The following is a 20,384-nucleotide window of genomic DNA, read 5'->3' as shown; positions in this document are numbered from 1 at the left end:
CATGCTGATTCCTACAGAGTAGATTTCTAGTTTCCAGAAAAGTCATTATATTCGAACATAATACGTGATCCAAAATTCTACAACTGATCGACTTTAGAGATATAGGCCTATAGTTCTGCACATCTGTTCGACGTCCCTTCTTGGAAACGGGGATGACCTGTGCCCTTTTCCAATCCTTTGGAACGCTAAACTCTTCTAGAGACCTACGGTACACCGCTGCAAGAAGCGGGGCAAGTTCCTTCGCGTACTCTATGCAAAATCGAACTGGTATCCCATTAGGTCCAGCGGCCTTTCCGCTTTTGAGCGATTTTAATTGTTTCTCTGTCCCTCTGTCGTCTATTTCGATATCTACCATTTTGTAATCTGTGCGACAATCTAGAGAAGGAACTACAGAGCAGTCTTCCTCTGTGAAACATCTTTGGAAAAAGACATTTAGTAATTCGTCCTTTGGTCAGTCATCCTCTGTTTCATTACCATTTTGGTCACAGAGTGTCTGGACATTTTGTTTTGATCCACCTACCGCTTTGACATAAGACCAAAATTTCTTAGGATTTTCTGCCAAGTCGGTACACAGAACTTTACTTTCGAATTCATTGAACATCTCTCGCAACGTCCTCCTCACATTACATTTCGCTTCGCGTAATTTTTGTTTGTCTGCAAGGCGTTGGCTATGTTTATGTTTGCTGTGAAGTTCCCTTTGCTTCCGCAGCAGTTTTCTAACGCGGTTGTTGTACCACGGTGGCTTTTTTCCATCTCTTACGATCTTTGCTTGGTACACACTCATCTAACGCATATTGTACGATGGATTTGAACTTTGTCCACTGATCCTCAACACTATCTGTACTTAAACCAAAACTTTTGTGTTGAGCCGTCAGGTACTCTGAAATCTGTCACTTTTGCTAAACAGAAAAATCTTCCTACCTTTTATAATATTTTTATTTACGGCTGAAATCATCGATGCAGTAAGCGCTTTATGATGGCTGATTCCCTGTTCTGCGTTAACTGTTTCAAATAGTTCGGGTCTGTTTGTCACCAGAAGGTCTAATACGTTTTCGGCACGAGTCGGTTCTCTGTTTAACTGCTCAATGTAGTTTTCAGATAAAGCACTTAAAAAAAATTTCACTGGATTCTTTGTCCCTGCCACCCGTTATGAACGTTTGAGTCTCCCAGTCTATATCCGGCAAATTAAAATCTCCACCCCTATGACATGGTGGGGAAATCTACTCGAAATAGTTTCCAAATTATCCTTCAGATGCTCAGCCACAACAGTTGCTGAGCCAGGGGGCCTATAGATACATCGAATTACCATGTCTGAGCCTGCTTTAATCGTGACCTTCACCCAAATTATTTCACATTTCGGATCTCCGTCAATTTCCTTCGATACTGTTGCACTTCTTATCGCTATAAACACGCCTCCCCCTTCACTGTCCAGCCTGTCTCTACGGTATACATTCCAGTCTGTGTTTAGAATTTCATTACTGTTTACATCAGGTTTCAGCCAACTTTCTGTCCCTAATACTATGTGACCGTTTGTTAATGAGAGCAGTTCTGGGACCTTTCTATAGACGCTCCTACAGTTTACTATTAGCACATTAATATTGTTATTCCCTGTTGCATTTTGCCTACTCCTACTTTGACGCGTCTCAGGAGGCGTCTTGTCGGGCCTAGGGAGGGAATTCTCTAACCTAAAAACCCACATGTGCACTCCACACGTACTCCGCTACACTTGTAGCCGCTTCCTGCTTGTAGTGCACGCCTGACCTATTCAGGGGGACCCTACATTTCTCCTCCCGATAGCGGAGGTCGAGAAATTTGTACCCCAGATCTCCGCAGAATCGTCTGAGCCTCTGGTTTAAGCCTTCTACTCGGCTCCAAACCAGAGGACGGCGATCGCTTCTGGAACGATACTACAAATAGTTAGCTCAGATTTTACCCCGCGAGAGAGGCTTTACGCCGTCACCAACTCCGCCAACCGCCTGTACGAACTGAGGATGACCTCTGAACCCAGACGGCAGGAGTCATTGGTGCCGACATGAGCAACAATTTGCAGTCGGGTGCACCCGGCAGGGCCTCCTTCACATCTCGGATGAGACCCCCCGGCAAGCAGACAGAGTGAACACTGGCCTTCTTCCCCGACCTTTCCGCTATTTCCCTAAGGGGCTCCATCACCCGCCTAACGTTGGAGCTCCCAATAACTAATAAACCCCTCCCCCCGTGTGCCTGCTCGGACCTTGCTGAAGGAGCGGCCACATGTCCACTCACAGGCGGAATGGACGATGCCACACGGCCAGCCTCCACATTGAACCTCCGCCTCGTGCGCCGCGAACGCCGCTGAACTCGCCACTCCCCTTGGGGAGAGGGTGGCCCAACCGCACCCGGTACCTGCGAAGATGTCTCGACATCAGGGACGGTGGGTGAAGCATGTAACACCTGGGTTGTACCATGCGAAGCACCAGACTCCCCACTGCCGCTACACTCCGAGACAGCAGCCTGAAGACGGCTGACCGCGGCCATCAACATGTTCAGCTGTTCGCGAACAGTGGCCAGCTCCTCCTGCGTCCGTACACAAGTCACAGATCCTATCCACCCTAAGAAATCAATTTACTGTAGAGAATTAATCAACTTTTATCTAGACTGCTAATTCACTAAAGGCGGCTGATAGTTGACTAAAATGTGGTTACTAGACGCGTCATGTAGAAAACAATGAAAATAGCACTACCTGTCTCTGGACTCTATTGAAAACAAACACTAGCACTACTGGCACTATGGCTGACTAAAGTGACTCTCTCTGACTGTATTCAAAACAAACACGAAATCTATGGAACACTATTACTAGCACTCGACAATTAAATCTTCCTAAAAGCAAAAACACACGGAAGAAGAAGTGACAAGTAAGAAAAATACGGCTAATACGTAAATTAACGTAGCTCGCTGCACAGCAGGCATGACGCAGACAGTCTAGTTTGAGTCACACATTCCTGCTTGCTTCAGTAACCTTCCCAATAGAACGTCTGTAACTCTAATTTTCTTCCAGTCCACTCCCCATCTATTGAAGGTGGTCTCTGGTAGAGCCGAAAGTTAGCTATCGCTAACCAAAATCAACAACTTCTGTTGTGTCTTTTCTCACCTGTCCTTGGTTGTTGTCATTTCTGTTCGATCTAATGAAGCTTCATAAATATCGTAATATTCGATTACATTTATGAGGCTAGTTCCGATCTGTGTAGCAGTCGTAACATTAGCCTCTCCCACATTGCCCTACAGTCAGTGCCTCGCTGGACCATTTCCATGCTGTTCGATGCGTGGGTTAGGCCCTCGAATTTCAACAATCTCTAGGCAGTCTCTGTTCGAATCTCCTTCTCGTTATTCTGCCCAAATCGTTCTCCATTGTAGATGTACCCATGATTATTTCATTCGCCGTTCTCCAGTCAACTACTAATACTTTGCCGATGTTTTACACTCTGCTTTTCATCCCGTACCTGTTTCTCTTTCATTCCAACCTCCATTTAGTGGTCCACAATTACATTCAATATCACCTCCCTCTGATGGACCCAGTGATTATTACTTATTAATTCCTAGTACTGCAGTTAAAATAGCTTTAGCAGTGTGATGGATATCCATAGTGGTTCTCATTACTGCACCTACCTTGCAATGTAATCTTAATTCTAACTTGGTGCAGATTCCCCCGGAATGCTTTTTAGCTCACTTTACATGTTCCTGTTAACAGCTGCTGTTAATGAGACGGAAGTTTCACATAACAGTGTCCGATTATTTCTCTCGTCATGTACGGTTCATCTATAAACTGGTTTTTCTTAATCGCTACCTCAGGGAAGTTCACCCTGACCCCCATAATCCTTGGCGAGAATCAGCTTGTGTTTGACTCTCTCCTGAGTTTCCTTCGACCAGTGGTTCCCCAGGAACTTGTATCCAAATTCTTTATAAGACCAGCACGTATTTGCTATAACTCTCATTTTTTCCTTTGTCATTCACTCCAACCGCAAAAACAAATTCGAGGTTGTAAAACTATGGCCAAGACGGTGGTAGTAAGAATAAAATTGAAAAATCCCAGTTTTCCTAATCTTAGTGGTTTTGAAATTTCCTAACGTGGAAGAAGTGCTTGTAATCTAATGGTAACACGCTTTCTATTCTCGCCCTGTCAGTAGCTTTGCACTTCTCACGATTTTGGTGCTCGGTACGTTATGTAAGGTCCCACCACTACCAATGTTGAAGCTGTGTCATTACCCATGGCGCATAGTTATGTGGTTCATTTAAAACAGTGTCTTCTCCAGCTGTGGTCCTATTACGCCATTGCATTCTTGAACTTCTATAATATTTTTCGCCATACTTGAGATGATAATCCCCTGCTTATTTTTGAAAGTGAGCAGCGCCCGAACTTCTTCAGTTTCGGCCGCGGGTGTTCGGTTCGTTAAATCGGATCCTGTGCTAATTTTCCGAAGATGGCTTTCGAGTTTACGTTAGTCTCCTTCACTAAATCATTTGTAACCTCTTGCAGTTTGGCGTCGTTTCTCTCTGTTTCAATGTCGCATCTCCGTGTTTTCAACTCTCTTTCCTAATTACAGGATTGTGCTTGAGCCTCTGCTTTCCGAGCAATTTTCTTCGTTTCGCTAGCCAGTTTGGCTATTTTCTTCGTGTGTTTCCTTATTTCAGGAGTTTCGCCTAGTAGCTTCCCGCCCACTTCCTTATTTTCCTTTCTCATTCCCCTCAAAAACGTTATGACCCTGAAGTCGTCATCTTCCGTTTCATTAGTTCTGTGTGGTGAAGGTGCGCATGATCCTACCGGAGTGGCTCAATCATTCTGTGTTCGATCACCCGCCTTTCTCTTCTGCCCAGTTGTGAATAATTACCAAGGCTTCTACAAGCTGCTGTGCATTAACTCCTGTTTCTTCAAGTGTATTGCTGTTCGCCGTACTGTTCTCATTTTCTAATAGGGGGCTATTTGTTTCACTGTCTTCGTGATTTCCATATATTGGACTTGACTGTTCTGCAGGATATGTCGCATGATTCTCTCCTGACTCACAAAAATATATGGCCTTATCTTGCTCCATGATTCTATCTGGTGTGCAGCTATCCTGACTTAATATGTGATGTGCTTTACTTTATATCATTATTCAAAGTCGACTAAACGACCGACACACAAAATACAAACTCATGTCCTAAAATACCTTCTGACATTTCTACTCATTGTAAGTTAACAAAGACTCGCTGGTATCAGTCTAGGTACAGATACTGAGCAGAAGCCACGGCCCCTTGAATATTAACCTAGAGGAAAGATGTCGCATGAATTACTACTTCACGTCATCAAGTCCTAGGTGCTACTGTAGTGTGGTGCTTGTTTCACATCCCACGTGAACAAACTGAAATGCATGAGAAACGAAAAAAAAACTGTATTATTGATTTGAAACTGAGGAAGGGGGAAGGAAGGAAAAGAGGTAGGCGAGAAATAATGACGCAGTGGTGAAAGCTGAAAAGTTGTATTGGACTGGGACTTCAACCCGTATCCTCCGCTTCTCTAGAACGGTTGTCTTAACGGACTCGACTACAGTCCAACCAAAATTCACAACCTACCGCACACTGCACTGCAGTATTCCTCCGTTGTAGCTCTCAAATTTTTCATTCCCTTAGTGATTTGAACAATATTCGTGCATCCACACTGAATAGTATTTCATAGAGCTCTAACACTTGGTTATATTACTGTAACTGTCAGAGATTTCCGACAGAATAGACAAAATTCAGTTACATTGGTATTAATGAATCTGACTGCACATTATGAGATCCTAAGGGACGTAGAATCCTGAGCACAGGTACGCCAAATCTGCGAAACCCTCTGCGTTTGAAATATGTCAAGGCACAGGAAACTAATTGTGTGCTTCGCATGCCTTTAAAATCTAAGTTAACAATATTAACGTGAGCATCTTTAATAGATAAGGTGGTTTGTGTGGCCCTAACTATAGATCCTAATGTGGTGACTTGCACAAAATTTTATTTTAACGTGTATGGAAACCATCTAATAGATACAGTCTTCCAGTGAAAATAATAATTTATTCAGTAAAATATAGAAAGAAATGAACAGATTATTCAATATGGCAAAATGATTATTAAAGTCAATGTATATAACGTTAACTATTAGATTTAAATCATTCGCAGAGTTACTTTCCCCAACAAGGTAATTGAGCCCTTCTAATGAAAACTATCAACAAGTAATTTAGTCTGAAGGTTCGTTAGCCCCAAACGAATACGGTGACTGGACACCTGCTGTAATCTGAGTCACGAACGATGTCGGTCGAGTTAATGCTTGTTCTGCGCACCTATGTCACGCGTTCTCCGCCAGCCAATAAGCGTTCAGTAGCTTCCCGAGCGCTCTGCTGTGAATGTTGTATGCAATGCGAGTACTATAGGCAGTCGTAGCGAGTTATTTAGTGAAGTTTTGTTCCATTTGTTGCGAGGTGTCATGACTGATGGTAGTGGTGAGCGACAAATTCTGCACAACTAAACGAGACACACAATTTACGGGATACACACTTTCATCAGGTGCAGAGCACGTGTATGTGCGAACCGCATCTGTCGCTTGGAGCAGACAACAGCGCAATCCCCGTCCCCCTCTCGATCTGCACGAACTGCCGTCCTTCGTGGATCGATCTGTAGTTAATGAAGAGCCTCGTACGCTCGATACAGCGTCTGTGAATCTGAGACAGGTTGTCGTGCAGAAATCCGTAAGTGCAGACTACGAACGCACTATCAGGCCAGAGCTGCAACTTACGCACACCGAAATTAATCTCGGGCAGCTATGCTGGACAGCGCTGACGGGGAGATGGTTCTGCTGTGATGGATGTGGGCGTGGTGCAGTGACTGCAACTCTGAATTCCGGTCGGTGGCTAAGATGCGCTCTCCAGACACTGTGACTTTAGCGTCCTGACCGCGTGTTCCGAATTCCGTCCACCTTGAACACTCGCCACCGTCTCTCATTTATCATCACCTTCCTGCACCCAGCAATATTATCCCACCAAGCCACACATGCTCACTAATAGCGAAGAATGTGTACACAGCTGCCGAACAGCGTGGATTCCCTCCAGCACACAGATTCCTGCCAAAACGATGCGTCACGGTATCAATCCAATCATATCGCAGATCGTCTTCCCACTTATAGTCACTTCAGCCCTGCCTCTATGACACCACTGACTACTTTCCCAATGGCAACTTCTCACACCCATCACTAGCCTCGCATCACAAGTGCACTGAAATTAGAGAGCCGTACACGAGGCAAGGGCAATTATTTCAGCACTGCGTATTTGTTTGGGAAAGCAAGCTATGGTTATCGATATAAATACTTGGAAGCTTAGGAAAGCAAAGCCCTCTCGCCGTTTGCGTACCGACTCAGCATCAGTTCTGTCGCTTGGCAGGCCCAGGTTGTAAAATGCGCAGTAGCTACTGTGTCCCTTGGCTGCGCGCTGGCGACTCAACGTCCGCTAACTGTCACCTGAGGTCACCGTCCCTGATTGGTACAGAGAGCTGCTCGTTTTTTTTAGCAGTCTGTCCATCCCGTCCCTTACCCGAGTCGCTGTACCTTTCCCACACTCACAAAAGGCGTTCAGAAAACAAGCTGTTCCCGTAGCTATATAAAATGAAAGGAATGAGGCCACAAAGAGCGCTATATGTCCTGTCCCTGGGATTCGATGTACTTTAATGGACAATACCTACGTAATCTGCACAGTTATCTCTTCCCTTAACTTACTTCATATGGAATGAAAAAAGCATGTGAAAGAGCTTGCGTGTATCATTTACTTACAATATAGATTCTCAGCAATTTCTTCCTCAAATTAAGTCCATTGTTTGATATTAGGCCTTTTCTGGCCTAGTGCGATTTTCACTTCCTCGTTACTGCATCAGTTATGTGTTATTTTGTCTGAAAGAGAGCACAATTCCGTAACTTCATCTAAGTTATGGTCAACAATTTTGACTGTAAGTTAAACCGTATTGCCGGCCACAGTGGCCGAGCGGTTCTAGGTGCTTCAGTCTGGAACCGCGCACCACTACGGTCGCAGGTTCGAATCCTGCCTCGGGCATGGATGTGTGTGATGTCCGTAGGTTAGTTAGGTTTAAGTAGTTCTACGTTCTAGGGGACTGATGACCTCAGATGTTAAGTCTAATATTGCTCAGAGCCATTTGAACCATTTTTTTAACCGTATTCTCATTTTTATTACTTTCGTCATTCTTCGGTTTACTCTCAATCTATATTCTGTATTCATTCTACTCAATAGGTCTTATAATTCTTATTCACTTTCGCAAAGGAAACCAGCGAATCTTATCATTATTCTCCTTTGACCCTCAGTTATAACCCAACTCTTTAACTTTTTTTTTATTTCCATCATAGCTTCTTCACGGTATACATCGAGCATACATTGAGCAGATGGTGCGAAATGCAAAACCCTTTTTAATCTAAGCACAACGTTCTTGCTTTTCCATTCTTATTGTTCCTTCTTGGCTTTTGGACAAAGGCCTACTGCACATTCCCCGTCTTTCTCTTTAGGTTACACCATTTTTTCGCAGAAAACCTCGAACAACTTCATCATAAAACTCTGTCTAACGCTATTTGTAGATCGTCAAAGATAACAACCGTATCTTGATTTTCGTTAAGTTTTCCTCTATTAGCAAGCACAACGTCCGAAGTACCTCTCTGGCTCCTTTACCTTTCTGGAACCTAAACTGATCTTCATCTAATAGTTCCACCGCTTTCTTTTCCATTGTTTTGTATATTATTCTTGCCAGCAACCTGGATGCATTAAACATTAAGCTGACTGTGTGGTAAATGTGACATTCATATGATCTTCAAAATGGTTCAAATGGCTCTGAGCACTATGCGACTTAACTTCTGAGGTCATCAGTCCCCTAGAACTTAGAACTACTTAAACCTAACTAACCTAAGGACATTACAGACATCCATGCCCAAAGCAGGATTCGAACCAGCGACCATAGCGGTCGCGCGGTTCCAGACTGTAGCGCCTAGAGCCGCTCGGCCCCCACGGCCGGCCCAGCTGCCTCACATTGATGGTAAATCTGGCCATATGATCTTGCTGTCTTCGGAATTGTCATAACGATATTTCTTCTAAAATTCTGATGGTATGTTTGCAGTCTCGGAATCTAAGTGTGATCTTAAATAGTCGTTTGGTCGCCACTTCCCACAACGATTGTAGAAATCTGTAACGATTTTATCTATTCCTTATACTTTATTTGATAGCAAGTCTTCCAGTGTTCTGCTAAACTGAGTGTATGGCACGTGTCTTCCATATGGAGTTCCTTTTTCCTTCTATCTCGTCATGAGACAAATTCTCCCACTCACAGGGGCCTTCAGATTAATCTTTCCACTTATCCGCTTTCTCCTCTGCATTTTCAAGTGCGTTTTCCATTGCACTCGCGAAGTTCAATGCTAATTTTACAGAAGGCCGTTTTTTTTTTTTTTTTTTTTCCTTTTCGATATACTGAACTAGTCCTTCTGATTACCATTTATTTCTCGTTTTCCTCACATTTTTCGTGCAGCCATTTAACTTTGGCTGTCCTGTGTTCCTATTTAAATCATCTTCTCATTCAGTGCATAAGGACATTCGTCAAATACCACTGAGAAGGTTGGGTTATATTAAACCTTCATTACGCTTACGAAACGACTGTAAACAATTACTTCACAATCGGTGTTCAGGGATGGGGAGAGTGGGGCGCCGCTAATTTGATGATTCATTGGTCACATCCGACCGCCACAAAGATCCACTGGGCTCAATCATCCCCGTTGATATTGCTAGGCTCTTAAGAGGATTCCAAAATCACATCGAATTTGCCAGTATTGATTGTATAAATGTTGTAAATCCTCCTGGTCCTCAGTATGACTGTGGTGCTGTGCACCCGTTAATGGACTGTACTCTGACTGCAATGTCAGAGTGTACCCACTACCAAAAGCAGATTTATATGAACCCAAAGACGCTGTAATTTCATGAATGAGTGGGTTAGACGTTAATATTTAAGGACTGTGCTTGTCCATGTTCCTTAACTCACTGTCAACTTTTCTTAATGTAAATCATTATTCAATTTATTCTTATTTTCTTCGCATAGTTATTGTTCATTTTAATGTTACTTTATTGCTGATTTTAACGTCCATTCTTATTCTGGCTGCCGATAGAACTTACTGTTACTGCTTATTCTTCAGCAAATTGCATTGCACATTATGCTGGTCACGTTACTGCATATTTTATACATATTTTATAGCTAATACGCAAAATATTTGATTTGCTTGTTTTCTCAGATCCTCAACTGGAGTAATTTAAATGCCCAATGTATCATACATGTCCAGGTCTTTATGCCAAATGACAGACAAATAAATCTTTAATCGTGCTTCCATTTTATTCTTGACCAGCATCCTTATGTCCTTGTTCTGCTCCAATACAGTTGTGATCCACGTTTATACTTTTCTCTCAATTCAATGTAAACCATCTTCCAACGTATCCTCGATTTTCCTTTTGTGCTTCAGAAATTTATTTTTCTCGTAAATTTTTATGTGTGGGATGCCAGACAAGTTGTTCGACAGTTTTCATACTTATCCATTTCGCCTTCTTTAGAAGTGTTACTGAAATGCATTTCTGGAACTGCAGATAACCCGTTTCATTTGTTTCTGCCATCAATTAGAATTATAACCACTGTTACTCTGCTCACGACTCATTTCAGCAGTTTAGGTCGGTATATCATCCGCTCCTGCTGTTTTCTTTTTTGGGCTAAGGTCATATGTTCCATCAAATTCCAGCTGCTTTCCTCAAGCAGCTATTTTCCTCAACATCAACGTCATTATTCTCTTCTACCACATTCTTGGACAGTTCTGTGATATAACATTAACCTCTAATGTATTCCTCCTATCTATCTAGTCTTTCAGTTGACCATACGACTCTTTTCACCTTCAGATTGCTAGATTAGGATACTTTTCAGTCGTTTAGAAATTACGTTCAATCTTCTTGTATGCTTATTCTACACATATATTTCTTCTCAGATACCTTATGTCTTACTGTCATCCTTTCCGAATTACCTACTCCTATTTTTGGTAATTTTCTACATCTTCATACGTCTAATGATACTTCTAAAGAGAATCTAATTACACCTGGATGTCTTAGCAGACATTCCACCATTAACAATCTTTTCGAGCCAACACTATATGATTAACTTCTTTTTTGGCTATTCTCATACCGCTTCATTTATTTTATTTTTTAATTCCTCATCATCCTTTTTTTATGACCATAATTTAAATACTTTCAGTTTATTTCCCTTCCAAGTGCCTCTTCCATACAAAGATGTGTTCTCGATTAACACTTCGAGGAACAAAATCAATAATATATTTCATTATACTTTGAATCTGCGTCTACATACATAGTTCTTAAGCCACTGCACGATGCCTGATAGAGGGTACTGTGTACCACTACTACTTATTTCCTTTCCTGGTCCACTCGTAAACACAGCGACGGAGAAACGACTATCTATTTGCCTCCGTACGGGCACTGATCTTTCTAATGCTGTCTTCATGGCCCATACGTGGAATGTACGTTGCCGCCAGTAGAATCGTTCTGCAGTCAGCTTCAGATGCCGATTCTTTAAATTTTCCCAGTAGTGTTCCTGGAATAGAACGTCGCGTTCCCTCCAGGCAATGCCATTTGAGTTCCCGAGGCATCTTCGTATTAATGGCGTGTTGTTCAAACCTACTGGAAACAAATCTAGCAGCCCACCTCTGAATTGCTCCGATGTCCTCCTTTAGTCCGACCTCGTGTGGATCCCAAACAACTGAGTGGTACTGAATAACAGGCCGTACTAACGCCTCATACGCGGTCTCCTTTACAGGTGAAGCACACATTCCTAAAAGTCTCCCAACAAACGGAAGTCGTCCATTCGCCTTCCCTACTACAATCCTTACGTGCTCGTTCCATTTCATATTGCTTTGCAACGTTACGCCCAGATATTTAAGCAACGTGACCGCGTAAAGCAGCAAACTCGAACATATCTGAGAACGTATTTCATGTAATCTTTACCTTCGTTAACAGTCTGCAGTGGGGTGCCGTCCCAAATGCTTTTCGCAAATGTAGAAATATGGACTTGTCTATTGCTCTTCATCCGTAGGTCGCAGTATATCAAGTGAGAAAAAAGAAATTTGGGTTTCTCACGAGCAAAGCTATCTAGAAGCGAGGTGATTCTTTGACAGAAGTTTCTCGGTCACAAGTAAATTTATTGTCTTCGAATTTAAAATACGTTCAAGAAATCTGTAGCGGACCGATGTAAAGAATATTAGTCTGTAATTTTCCATGTCCGTTTTCTTGTAAGGAGGGATCACCTCCGCTTTTTCCAATCGTTTGGGTCTTCGCGCTGGGCGAGAGATTCGAGATCTACATCTACATCTACATCTATACTCCGCGAGCCACCTTACGGTGTGTGGCGGAGGGTACTTATTGTACCACTATCTGATCCCCCCTTCCCTGTTCCATTCACGAATTGTGCGTGGGAAGAACGACTGCTTGTAAGTCTCCGTATTTGCTCTAATTTCTCGGATCTTTTCGTTGTGATCATTACGCGAGATATATGTGGGCGGTAGTAATATGTTGCCCATCTCTTCCCGGAATGTGCTCTCTCGTAATTTCGATAATAAACCTCTCCGTATTGCGTAACGCCTTTCTTGAAGTGTCCGCCACTGGAGCTTGTTCAGCATCTCCGTAACGCTCTCGCCCTGACTAAATGTCCCCATGACGAATCGCGCTGCTTTTCGCTGGATCATGTCTATCTCTTCTATTAATCCAACCTGGTAAGGGTCCCATACTGATGAGCAATACTCAAGAATCGGACGAACAAGCGTTTTGTAAGCTACTTCTTTCGTCGATGAGTCACATTTTCTTAGAATTCTTCCTATGAATCTCAACCTGGCGCCTGCTTTTCCCACTATTTGTTTTATGTGATCATTCCACTTCAGATCGCTCCGGATAGTAACTCCTAAGTATTTTACGGTCGTTACCGCTTCCAATGATTTACCACCTATGGCATAATCGTACTGGAATGGATTTCTGCCCCTATGTATGCGCATTATATTACATTTATCTACGTTTAGGGAAAGCTGCCAGCTGTCGCACCATGCATTAATCCTCTGCAGGTCCTCCTGGAGTACGTACGAGTCTTCTGATGTTGCTACTTTCTTGTAGACAACCGTGTCATCTGCAAATAGCCTCACGGAGCTACCGATGTTGTCAACTAAGTCATTTATGTATATTGTAAACAATAAAGGTCCTATCACGCTTCCCTGCGGTACTCCCGAAATTACCTCTACATCTGCAGATTTTGAACCGTTAAGAATGACATGTTGTGTTCTTTCTTCTAGGAAATCCTGAATCCAATCACAAACCTGGTCCGATATTCCGTAAGCTCGTATTTTTTTCACTAAACGTAAGTGCGGAACCGTATCAAATGCCTTCCTGAAGTCCAGGAATACGGCATCAATCTGCTCGCCAGTGTCTACGGCACTGTGAATTTCTTGGGCAAATAGGGCGAGCTGAGTTTCACATGATCTCTGTTTGCGGAATCCATGTTGGTTATGATGAAGGAGATTTGTATTATCTAAGAACGTCATAATACGAGAACACAAAACATGTTCCATTGTTCTACAACAGATTGACGTAAGCGAAATAGGCCTATAATTATTCGCATCTGATTTATGACCCTTCTTGAAAATGGGAACGACCTGCGCTTTCTTCCAGTCGCTAGGTACTTTACGTTCTTCCAGCGATCTACGATAAATTGCTGATAGAAAGGGGGCAAGTTCTTTAGCATAATCACTGTAGAATCTTAAGGGTATCTCGTCTGGTCCGGATGCTTTTCCGCTACTAAGTGATAGCAGTTGTTTTTCAATTCCGATATCGTTTATTTCAATATTTTCCATTTTGGCGTCCGTGCGACGGCTGAAGTCAGGGACCGTGTTACGATTTTCCGCAGTGAAACAGTTTCGGAACACTGAATTCAGTATTTCTGCCTTTCTTCGGTCGTCCTGTGTTTCGGTGCCATCGTGGTCAACGAGTGACTGAATAGGGGATTTAGATCCGCTTACCGATTTTACATATGACCAAAACTTTTTAGGGTTCTTGTTTAGATTGTTTGCCAATGTTTTATGTTCGAATTCGTTGAATGCTTCTCTCATTGCTCTCTTTACGCTCTTTTTCGCTTCGTTCAGCTTTTCCTTATCAGCTATGATTCGACTACTCTTAAACCTATGATGAAGCTTTCTTTGTTTCCGTAGTACCTTTCGTACATGATTGTTATACCACGGTGGATCTTTCCCCTCGCTTTGGACCTTAGTCGGTACGAACTTATCTAAGGCGTACTGGACGATGTTTCTGAATTTTTTCCATTTTTGTTCCACATCCTCTTCCTCAGAAATGAACGTTTGATGGTGGTCACTCAGATATTCTGCGATTTGTGCCCTATCACTCTTCTTAAGCAAATATATTTTCCTTCCTTTCTTGGCCTTTCTTATTACACTTGTAGTCATTGATGCAACCACTGACTTATGATCACTGATACCCTCTTCTACATTCACGGAGTCGAAAAGTTCCGGTCTATTTGTTGCTATGAGGTCTAAAACGTTAGCTTCACGAGTTGGTTCTCTAACTATCTGCTCGAAGTAATTCTCGGACAAGGCAGTCAGGATAATGTCACAAGAGTCTCTGTCCCTGGCTCCAGTTCTGATTGTGTGACTATCCCATTCTATACCTGGTAGATTGAAGTCTCCCCCTATTACATTAGTATGATCACGAAACTTCTTCACGACGTTCTGCAGGTTCTCTCTGAGGCGCTCAACTACTACGGTTGCTGATGCAGGTGGTCTATAGAAGCATCCGACTATCATATCTGACCCACCTTTGATACTTAACTTAACCCAGATTATTTCACATTCGCATTCGCTAATAACTTCACTGGATATTATTGAATTCTTTACTGCTATAAATACTCCTCCACCATTGGCGTTTATCCTATCCTTGCGGTATATATTCCATTCTGTGTCTAGGATTTCGTTACTGTTCACTTCCGGTTTTAACCAACTTTCCGTTCCTAATACTATATGCGCACTATTTCCTTCAATAAGAGATACTAATTCAGGAACCTTGCCCTGGATACTCCTGCAGTTTACCAATATTACGTTAACTTTTCCTGTTTTTGGTCTCTGAGGACGGACGTTCTTTATCAACGATGATAATGTCCTCTCTGGTAAGCCGTCAGGTATTTTATCGTTTCGCCCAAGGGGGGGTCCCTCTAACCTAAAAAACCCCCGTGTGCACGCCACACGTACTCTGCTACCCTAGTAGCTGCTTCCGGTGTGTAGTGCACGCCTGACCTGTCTAGGGGGGCCCTACAGTTCTCCACCCAATAATAAATGTAAGTAAGGGACCAGTGCCGTAGTACTTTCTGTAAAGCCCAAAAGCTTACTTGGTTTCAACCCTTTTAGTTGTTCCTCTAAGCCACGGATGCCTATATTGCCGCCGGCCGGAGTGGCCGAGTGGTCCTAGGCGCTACAGTCTGGGACCGCGCGAGCACTTCGATCGCAGGTTCGAGTCCTGCCACGGACATGGATGTGTGTGATGTCCGTAGGCTAGAGGTTTAAGTAGTTCTAAGTTCTAGGGGACTGATGACCTCCGAAATTAAGTCCCATAGTGCTCAGAGCCATTTGAACCATTTGAACTATATTGTCCATACGGGAGCCTGTATGATGGTCAAATGACAGTATGCAAGCGAAAGTCTCTACAATGGCCAAACGACGGTACGTGTCCGATTCTCCAGCGTGAATGATTTCTTAACGCGAAATTTAAAACGTCGGCTTTCCTTTTGCTATCATATACTGCCACTCCAAACTTGTCAACGAGTGACTGCCTAGAAGCCTTAGAGCCGCTTAGTGATTTTACATAGGACAAGTCTTTTCTCGGTTTATCGGCCAGATCTTTTGCTAAGGTATGGCGGTGGTAGTTAAATGCTTCGCGTATTTATCTTTGTGAACACGCACGAATCTCTACTACGCTTATCTGTCATCATCTGCGCGTTCTCCTCTGAACCCACATTGGAACAGCCTTTGTTTCCTCAGCATTTTCCGAATTTTTCGTCCTTAATCCGCTTACTAGACACATACTTATCCAGAGCACGATTTACTATTCGTATAACTTTGCCCGTAATTCCTATACATCCGTCGTACTGGAACTATATTAGGTCAGCTGATTGATTAAGTGAGTTGCTTAGGACGATTTAACTGTTGTTTCTAGCAGATATACTCTTCTAGCATTCTTGACAGATTTATTAACTTTAGTTATCACAGACACTATAATGAAGTCACGGCTACTACTCAGTGTCCCTACGCTGACACCGTTGATAAGATCAGGCCTGTTTGTAGTTTCAAGCTCTAAAATACATACATTTTGTGTTGGATGTCGAACTAGTTGCTCAAGACGGTTTTCGGGAAATCTTTTCAGAAATAATATCAAGATTGTACCCCCTGCATTGAATCCATACATGTCCCAGACTATACTAGGTAGGGCAAAGCCGCCTCCAACTAGTACTGCATTATTTGGGTATTTACCCGTTACCATACGTAACTTTCTTTGCAACTCTCTAAAAATGTCACAGCGGAATCGGGTGGCCGGTAAATACAGCCAACAATTAAGTTGATTTCACCTATACCCGTTATATGGGACACGATAACTTCATTATCACACTCAAATTCAACAGAGAAATATTTTTTGTCAACTGCAATGAATACTCGCTCCTGTGGCGTCTAATGTGTCACTCCCAACATGTTTCATGACACGCTAAATATCTCAGAGGTCTCTACCCTAGAGTCTGATTTTCCTAAACTATACGTTTCTTTGTGCAACAGTCGTCTGATTAGGCTGATGGGGCCTGCGACGAATGATGATTATGACTGCGTATTGTTACGTGAATGTTCGGTGTGATCCAAATAAAATACTCACTGCCAGTACTGTTGAGGTACTGGAAAGGATCACTAAGACACGATTGACAAGGCCGGGGCTGTGAAAGCGTGAGACAGCCATCTATAACTCAAGATGTTATCACCAAAACTGTGAAGCAGTTATCGTGATCTTTCGCGTTATGAGGGTAGTTTCAAAAGTACTGATGCACTTTATGGACTGGCGGATGGAAGGGTGGGCGTAACATATGCTAGCAAATGCTGCTTGTTTAACTGACCCCGTACGTCTCTTTGAAACACGCAACCTTCGGCACATTGTGCACTATCAACGTCAAGTGGTGCTGAACCACACTGCCCAAATTGTACAGCGGACAATGCTCGTGATATGCTTGCCAAATGGCATTTGACCTACGCCAACGAAGATTGCAATGAGCATGGTCGGTGCTTCGCTAGAGTGGTACACTTGGCAGACGCATCACATTCCTCACCGCATAGCAGAAAACGCTTCTTTGGTCGCCTGCACATTTATAAAAGCTCTTCATAACTAAGAAACTGCAAACTGCGGCGATGTGTTGAAGCGGCCTGGTAGGAAATATTTCAGAAGTTCACTGATCTACTCTTTAATTCAATTTTGTGCCAATCTGCATATCTTCGTCCCATTGTACTCTCACAAGGTACAGTTTTTTAGGCATTGTTTTGTTTTTGGATTTCTGGAAATCTCTCCCTAAGATTTCTCAATGTGGGTATTTACTTAGGGTGGTTCTGTGGCAGCAGGCAGTCAACGATTCTGCAGCTACTGACGCTATACGACAACTATCTGTGTTGCAGTCGTGGACGGCTACACCATAGCGACGTCGGTGTTCGCCGTGCTCATGATCGCCGCCAGCATCCTCCTCATAGTGGCTGCCAATAAGGTAGGGCGGGACGCTCTGCTCACGTCCGACTTGTGCATATTACATTTGTATAAGAGTCTCTAATTTAAGGTAGAAAAAAGCTCAACACACAAACACAAACGTTCGTTTAGTGGTGGCTAGTCATTCGTTCTCTATGTTTGGTAACATATAAAATTAATACCTCGGCAATATTCACATCAAGAGTGTAGCAGTGCGAAGAGTAAATGTCTACAGTTAGAGATTCTCTTACAGTGACGAAAAAAATGTTATGCTCATATTTAATATAGTATTATTATAGTCTTTGTCGAAGGTTTTACGAATCCGGCAGACTTCACAGTAGTGTTTAGTGCTCGAAGTTGAATGGGCAGATAGTCATGATATTGCATGGATGCACGGTATGAGGAGCATTATATAAATATTATTCGAATTGAAGCTGGAGTGGCGGTAGAAAGGAAAGGAAAAGCGAGGAACTATTGATGTCAGCTGCATCGGGACTTTATGCGGAATCAGCGGCCGTTTAGGCGAGATAGGTAGCCTGACCAACAATCTCTACATCAGAAGGCAACCAAACTGACAGACAGCCGACCGACCAATCAAACAAAATCAGTTTCGCTCGAAGCAAGCAGTAAAAATACCACAACGACAACCAGAATATTGGCGCCCACTACAACCATAAATACCTCAGCTGTCGAACTACACGCCAAACAATACGTCAACGACCAGGGCAGGTAAACGGAACTTTACTTTCATGTCTAAGATCGGAGGACGAGTAACATTGTAGCACTCGTAAGCTGCACCTCACACTGCAACCGTACGCGCACGTCGCCAGCAGCTCCGGCCCAACTTCGTGCGACAGGAACTTCCTTGGTGCTCCACGCCCGGAAACGGTGAAAGGACCAAATACACGTTGGCTGATGAGACGACCAATGGTCGTCCCGCTCCAATCTCCCTCCGTCGGATAAGTTCATGTGTGTCGCCAGCGGTCGGCGAGCACTGGCTGTCGGCGCCTCACCGGCGCTCCTCCCCGACTTCACTCCTGTTGCGTCGCGACTGCACTCCTGGTCCATCTCCAACTGACTCCCAGACGGTGAAAGGACCAAATATACGTTGGCTGATGAGACGACCAATGGTCGTCCCGCTCCAATCTCCCTCCGTCGGATAAGTTCATGTGTGTCGCCAGCGGTCGGCGAGCACTGGCTGTCGGCGCCTCACCGGCGCTCCTCCCCGACTTCACTCCTGTTGCGTCGCGACTGCACTCCTGGTCCATCTCCGACTGACTCCCAGACACACGTACGACCTGGAAATACTATCAGTGGCTCCAGAAATGGTACAACAGTGCACTTATCGATACCCGTTGCTGCTGCCACTCACGGGCAAGTAAGGCAGTAAGTCAGTGAGGCCAGTAAACAGAATAAGAAAACGAGACGGCAGTACCGCAATAGAAGATGACAAACAAAAAATTGCATGAACACGAACCAACCATGGCTCAGCCACTGCTAAAGTTCAACCCTCGTAATATGCACTGAGTAAATTAGGAAAATGTATCATCTAAGGAATAGTGAAACCACAAGGAGAATGAACTAGAAACCACACTGGAGAGTAGGTAATAGATTTTTCTGTCTTCAACAATCTAAGTATACAAACAGATTATCTCCCATAAAGACATTCATAACTGTGTATGGGGTGCTAAAGGTATTAGGTCTATAACAGATTATGTTGTTGTAAAAGAATACGATGTTAGTGCTGACCATTTACTGTTAATGTCAAAACTAAGACCTCTATTGTATAGCTATAAAAGCCCTAACACAAAACAAAATTGTAGAATACATTTGTTATGAGATACAAGAAGTAGATGGTGTACGAAAGAAGTGCAAGAATAAGAGAACATAAAGATGAATGGAACGAAGTAGTCATAACAATATAAATAGCTGCTGATACCGATTTGGGTAAAAGCATTAAGTATAAAAAAAGGAGACTGTCGATCAGGAACAAGGAACTGCCGCACATAATAAAATATAAAAGAATCCAACCTGAAATACCTGCAATCAAGGAAAGAGGCCCACAGCGGTGGTCAGAAGAAAGGCAAGAGAAATACGGCAACAAACGTGGGAAATTTTTTTGACTGAATTGGAGCATCATATAAAAGGTAAGCAAACTAAAGCCTATAAGATGGTGAAACAACATAATTATGACGGAAGAGACACGAGTCAATTTAACACCATTTCAGAAAGTGACTGACTGGATTATATCCAAAGTTTATGGAAAGGGGAAAACTGCAATTACACTCCTGGAAATTGAAATAAGAACACCGTGAATTCATTGTCCCAGGAAGGGGAAACTTTATTGACACATTCCTGGGGTCAGATACATCACATGATCACTCTGACAGAACCACAGGCACATAGACACAGGCAACAGAGCATGCACAATGTCGGCACTAGTACAGTGTATATCCACCTTTCGCAGCAATGCAGGCTGCTATTCTCCCATGGAGACGATCGTAGAGATGC

The 20,384-nt window shown here is 43.2% G+C and overlaps 1 protein-coding gene across 1 annotated transcript in view; it reads left to right on the top strand.

The window, feature by feature from the left end:
* LOC124794370 overlaps window positions 1–20,384 on the top strand; it is a 117,511-nt gene that overhangs the window by 64,467 nt on the left and 32,660 nt on the right. Inside the window, exon 5 of the mRNA XM_047258090.1 lies at window positions 17,810–17,895. Coding sequence (XP_047114046.1) covers window positions 17,810–17,895 — 86 coding nt within the window. The remainder of the gene's footprint in view (window positions 1–17,809; window positions 17,896–20,384) is intronic.

The sequence above is a fragment of the Schistocerca piceifrons genome, chromosome 1 (genome assembly GCF_021461385.2).
Source record: "Schistocerca piceifrons isolate TAMUIC-IGC-003096 chromosome 1, iqSchPice1.1, whole genome shotgun sequence".
In the NCBI taxonomy this organism is placed as follows: Eukaryota; Metazoa; Arthropoda; class Insecta; order Orthoptera; family Acrididae; genus Schistocerca; species Schistocerca piceifrons.
This window is presented reverse-complemented; position numbering and strand designations above follow the sequence as displayed.